Source organism: Eucalyptus grandis, chromosome 9 (assembly GCF_016545825.1).
Source record: "Eucalyptus grandis isolate ANBG69807.140 chromosome 9, ASM1654582v1, whole genome shotgun sequence".
NCBI classification, from domain to species: Eukaryota; Viridiplantae; Streptophyta; class Magnoliopsida; order Myrtales; family Myrtaceae; genus Eucalyptus; species Eucalyptus grandis.
The window spans coordinates 16,066,200-16,072,199 of NC_052620.1; the positions used below are offsets into that span (position 1 = coordinate 16,066,200).

The following is a 6,000-nucleotide window of genomic DNA, read 5'->3' on the forward strand; positions in this document are numbered from 1 at the left end:
CAGTTCAAAAGGGAAAATTACTTGATTAGTCTTAAACTTATTGTTTAAATGCTAATTTAGTCCTAAATTTTGCTAATATAGTCCTAAACTTTTACGTAAAATTACAATATAGTCCTTTCGACTTATATTTGTTGAAAATAGCTGAGTGGTGGTCCAATCATCATCGATTGTCTTACGTAGCACGTCACTACGTAAGTGATTTTCAATGAAAATTGATTGAAGGACTACATTTAGAATGTTACATAAAAGTTTAGAAATAAATTAGCAAAATTAAAAATATAGGATTAAATTGACATCCGTGTAATAAATTTATGACTAATTGAATAATTTCCCATTATTCAAAGAATATACACATGGTGATAATATTTTTCGTTATATATATATATATATATATATATTTTAATTTTCATTTTGGAAAGCCTAATACGATTTCTTTTTTGTTTATTTTAATTGATAACAGATGATGGAATGTGACGTGAGAGAATGAGAATAAATCATTATATACCTCTTCCTTTGGGACGAATACGACCATTCTTCCTTTGTTTCCGGCAAATACCAAGCTGTTTAAGTTCAATGCTCAGGTTTTTGGGCCAATCCCTCTTTCCTTACTCATCAAGCTAGAAATTAGAGTGCTGAAGGCAGCGATCAAACTGTAAATTTCTCTTAGCGCATTCATTAATTGAGGCTTGAATCTCCTGGGCCTTCAATGGACATAGGAGTTTCAAGAAACATGAAGTGGTTTATTTTATATTTCCTGAGCAAAATTTTCTTGTGACTGAGAAATTTGTTTTGGCAGAGCAAAAGGGTGCGGTAAGGTGACCAATTATAATCACCACTCTAGGCATTAGAAGAAGCTTTTAATACATGAAGCTTAAGAAAGTTTTGAGCACATGAAGGATTTGATCTCCTTTGTATTGGATACATGCCCATACAACTCCTTTACTAGACTAGAAATTACAATGAAAGATTCTAACATTGTAAAACGCGATAAGATTTGCATGTTGCGGGCGCCAATTCTCTTGAGACGTCGATGAGATTATTCTTGATTGAATTTAAACGACAAGTAATGATAAATTTAAGATGGTTGAATTGCAATTTACAAGAGAATGATCTAATTCATTTGTGTATTGGTATGAGCAAGGAACCCCTGAATTCGGGGAATTGTGGTCGAGGGTTTGCACCGAACTATTTATGTTGTGTATCACGGCTTAATTATCGACCAACCGTTCAAGTTTTTGTCAGCCCTGTATTACATCCGTAGCGGAACCAATTATCTCAAAATCTCATAAAGTACTCCCTCAAAAAAATAGAATAAACCCTAACACTAATCTTTATATATTTTAGTATTCAAAATAGGGAATCCTTTGTAAGAGACCTACTCAAACTGGGAAACCTACTTGAATTGGATTTTCTTTCCAAGCTCAAATTCAATACATATTCTTGAGATAAGAACAACGAAAGTGTCATAATATTTGTTCGGCACTCACTTGAATGTCATAATTTTTTTTCTCGCTCATTTGAATGCCATAAATTAAAAATAAAAAAAGATTACTTTAATGCTATAGGCAATTTGTCTCTTTGGAAAATTCAATGTGGATGCTAATTGTCCTATGTGGCATTGCCAGGGACACGAAGACAATTAATAATTTTTTTTAAATAAAAAAATTCATGTTGAGATGGAAATTTTTTTTTAAAAAATCCATGTATGACGATTTGCTAGAAATGACACTCAATTGGTTGATTTTATTTTGATGTGGCACTTAAGTGAGTGGAAAAAGAAGTTATAGCAGTCAAATGAGTGTGGTTCGAAAGTTATGGCACTATGCTGTTCTCATCCTAAGCATTTTTTTATTTATAAGTGAAGGTTGGGGAGGGCCAATCAGTCATAGCTATCTCTCCAAACTTTACTATAAGAGTCTCACGTAGGCAAATGCCTTGCATTATTTAATTCTTTATAACATAATAATAACTAGATACTTCTCATGAATGATACCGTTGCATATAAGATCCAAGATATTTTAAATTTAATTTTCAACAAATATCGAAAATAAATATCACTAGAACAGTTATTATGTACTAATACACAAGTAGTAATTATAATTACCTCCTCCGCCTTTCCTTTCTTCTTAACCACCATATAGCCCTTGACTCTAGAAACCCATCATACCACAATATTTTGCAGGTGCTAGATTTTTTTTTTTTTTTTTGGTCAGTCCTACTCTATTCCTACTCTACACTCATGCTCAGACTTTTGCCCTGCCTCTTGCAGGGTATGGGAGTCGAAATCCGCTCCTGAAACTTACACGTCCCCACCCCCATCCTCCCCTGAAAAGGTGGGGATTTGAACCCCTCACCTCCCCCTTCCATGTTGGAAAGGTAGCCACTGGGGCGAATCCTAGTGGTTAGGTGCTAGATTCAAGATCTTTTTTTACTTTTTTTTTTCTTCTCTTTCTTTGGAAATTCTGATGCATTTAGAAGTGACATCCATAAAATAGGTTTAAAACTAAATTAATATTTTTTCCAAAAATATAAATGATCACTCCTTCAACAAACATGTATATAAGCATTTTTGGGATAAGTATACTAAAAGTGCCATAACTTTTGTATAAGACTTAAGGGCCATAAATTTGAAAACTCGATCACTTAAGTACCATCGGCAATTTGTCTCGCTGGAAAATCCAACATGGATGTCGGTTATCTTACATGGCATCATCAGTGCAGATGTTGTCAATTGATAGAAAAAATTCAAAAATAAAATATAAATCCATGTCATAATAGGAAATTAATAAATAAAAAAAGTCTATGAAGGGTAATTTGCCTACATGATTAATTTTATTCTGATGTGGCACTTAAGTAAGTGAAAAAAAGTTATCGCATTTAAGTGAGCGTTGTATGAAAGTTATGGCACTCCTATTGTTATTGTCCCCATGTTCTCAATAGGTTTTTATACATATATTATTAGCCAGAAATAGACATTATAGGGATGCCAACTTTTGAATGTTGAGAGGATTATGCTTCCATCTAATTGACAGAAAACGACATGCTTGTCATTAAACCTTTTAAGACGCATGTCATATCTAGAAAGTTGAATCAGAGTTACCATTCAAAGTTGAATTAGAGTTAAAATTTGAATGTTGGAGGATTAGACTTTCATCTATTTGATGGAAAACGACATGGTTATCATTAAACCTCTTAAGATGCATGCCATATTTGGAAAGTTGAATCAACGTTACCATTTAAAGAAGGGAAAAGGACACCATGCTATAACTTTTGTACAGTACTCACTTAAGTGTCGTAATTTTTTTCTGCTCGTTGTTATATATTTTTCAATTAGTCACTTGAGTATCATGACCTTTTAAAAATGCTCACTCAAGTGCTATGCCACGCTGGACTTCCAGTACTAAGGTAAATGTTTTTAAAAAGTTTTAGCGCTCAAGTAATTGATTCAAAGTTATTGCACTCAAATAATCTTTTTATATAAGTTATGACACTCAAATGATCGAAAAAATAGTTATGGTACTCAAGTAGTTGAAAATATATGATTGTTCCAAAGCTAAAGCCGTTCGTGTTATCAAGCATAGAAAATTCTAATTTTACCAATGAGCGAGATTTATTTCCTTTTATGCTAGGTTGACTCGTTGATTAAGTCTATTATGGATTGTTATCATAGTATTAGCTAGCAATTGCCATTAAAGGGATGCCAACTCAGTAATGTTGAGAGGATTACACCATCGTCTTATTGACGGAAAACGACATATTTATCATTAAACCTCTTAAAACGCATGCTAATACATGGAAATCCAAATCAGAATTATCAATCAAAAGAGGATTACCAATCAAAGAGGGAGTGGTGCAATTTTTTAAGCAATGCTTTGGCCTGTAAAATCTTATAAATGGCCACCATTTTTCATTTTTCTAGCAATATCATTTGAATTTACATTGATTTTGCAGGGTGAGACATGAAGGGCAAAACAACTGGAGCAAAGAGGATGATCGAGGGTGTCGATGCACAACGAGTTGCCTTCTCGAAACGGCGACCAGGACTCTTCAAGAAAGCAAGCGAACTATGCACTCTTTGTGCCACTGAGATGGCGATTATTCTCTTCTCTCCTAGCGGCAAGCCTTTCTCCTTTGGACACCCTTCTGTGGATGCAGTCCTTGACAGGTTTGAGCATCCACAGACGGTTTGTCCTACTGTCACTCAGGCTCAAACTAATGGAGACCAGACCTTAGTTGAACTGAACAGACAATACGCAGATGTGCTCGAGCGACTGGAAGCCGAAAAGAAACGGGCAAAAGAGCTCCAACATATTAAGCCTCTGGAAATCGAAAACCTTAGCTTCGAACAGTTAATGGTATTAAAGAAGGCGCTGGCAGATCTCAAGGAAAAGGTGGACAAGAAAAGGATGGATCCCTTGGCATTAGAAGCTTCAACTTCAACTCCTTGCGAAAGAGCTATTGATGCCTCTGTCATTAGCCAATTTGATGGCAAACACTTCGATCCTCGTGAAGCAAATGTTGGTGAGGAGTAGTCAATATTAGCAGAACTAGGGAGAGATTGTTGTCATATCTTAAATGGTTGATGTAGTCAATCCCTCCTCACAATAAGCAATAAAAAATTTTCTTTTTTAAGGTGCTATTTTTCAATATAGCATCACGATAGCAATTTTTCAAAGAATACAACTAGCGTTAATGTAACAAAAATATATAAATTTAGATTAGGCAAAAAACACAAGTTATGCTTCTCATAACCGAGAGCGACGATGCTATATTGAGCTTATTGATCTGGGCCTATGACGTGCGTATTATCCATTATATTAGTGATTTTTGTTTACCTGGGATTTAGGAACATAAAGGAGGTTCCTTAATAATTATAAATAAATAATTTACTTCTTAAGTTCTCCATTTCTTGGACTTATTACATTGGGATTTAGTTTTTGAACTTACGAAAAAACAATTAAATGCTTGTACTTAGTGTTGGATGCAAATTGCGCAATTCCAATATCTCTATAACTAGAACAAGATCGTGCATAATTGAGTAGAAAATGTTAACGCACCTGTTTTGGGATCCATCGTTCTTGAAGCGGAAGCGGAAACACAATGTTCCGCGCACAAGTCCTTCTCCTCTATTGCCTTTTATATCACTGGCTTAATGAGGCGACCCCCCTCACGTTTAGCATTAGGTAAATTCTTCTTAGGTGAGGATATATGTGAGAATTATAGTTAGATGAGAGATTTGAGCACTATTTATAGAGTTTCTAGCCAAGCCCCCTCATTACGGGTCAGGCTCAACTCGGCCCACTCTAACTAGTCCCATATTAGATTAATTAAGAAACATTCTATCTCACCTTAGACCAATCATGTTTTACGGTAACCATAAAAATAGTAAATTACAATATTGATTAATGTAGTCCACATTAGGAAAACTCTTACATTCTTTCACTTGGACTATATTAATTGAAATTTTTACTGTATGTGTGCACATTGGTCCATAAATAATTCTTAATAGTCAATCATATTCCATAAAGTCTTAAACATCAAATTATGGTGGTAACTGCATATATATACATAGAGCCTTCCATGGTTACGAATGTTCTCAACTTTATTGATATAGATTCAATATGATAGTATGACAAATGGATAACATCTCTCATAGAGAGATCCCATTTGTTAGTCACCATTCTCTTACCTTAAGCGTCACAAAAAACTTGTGGCACTAGAGAATGTCTTTATGGTTCCAATGAACCCATATATATCTTGTTCTTACGGTTAACCATTCTTTATGTATCACAAGAATATGCATAAGGCTAATAACCAGATGCCCCTAAAACAGATATAAACTTTATTAAAAAATAAAACACAGCTCTCACTAAATAATAGCATCCCAAGATGCTCCTACACCCATGCTAATGATATGTCGATCAAATACACATGGGTGTAGGCCTTTAGTTAGTGGATCTGCAACCATATTATTTGTAGGAATATAATCTACTGTGACGT

General features: G+C 34.5%; 1 protein-coding gene across 1 annotated transcript; it reads left to right on the forward strand.

Annotated features, from left to right (window-relative positions):
- The first annotated feature begins 3,959 nt into the window (after nt 1–3,959).
- On the forward strand, nt 3,960–4,532 carry LOC104420331 (agamous-like MADS-box protein AGL61). Its single transcript, XM_010032196.1, has one exon. The coding sequence runs from the start codon at nt 3,960–3,962 to the stop codon at nt 4,530–4,532; it is 573 nt and encodes a 190-aa protein (XP_010030498.1).
- The last annotated feature ends 1,468 nt before the right edge of the window (nt 4,533–6,000 follow it).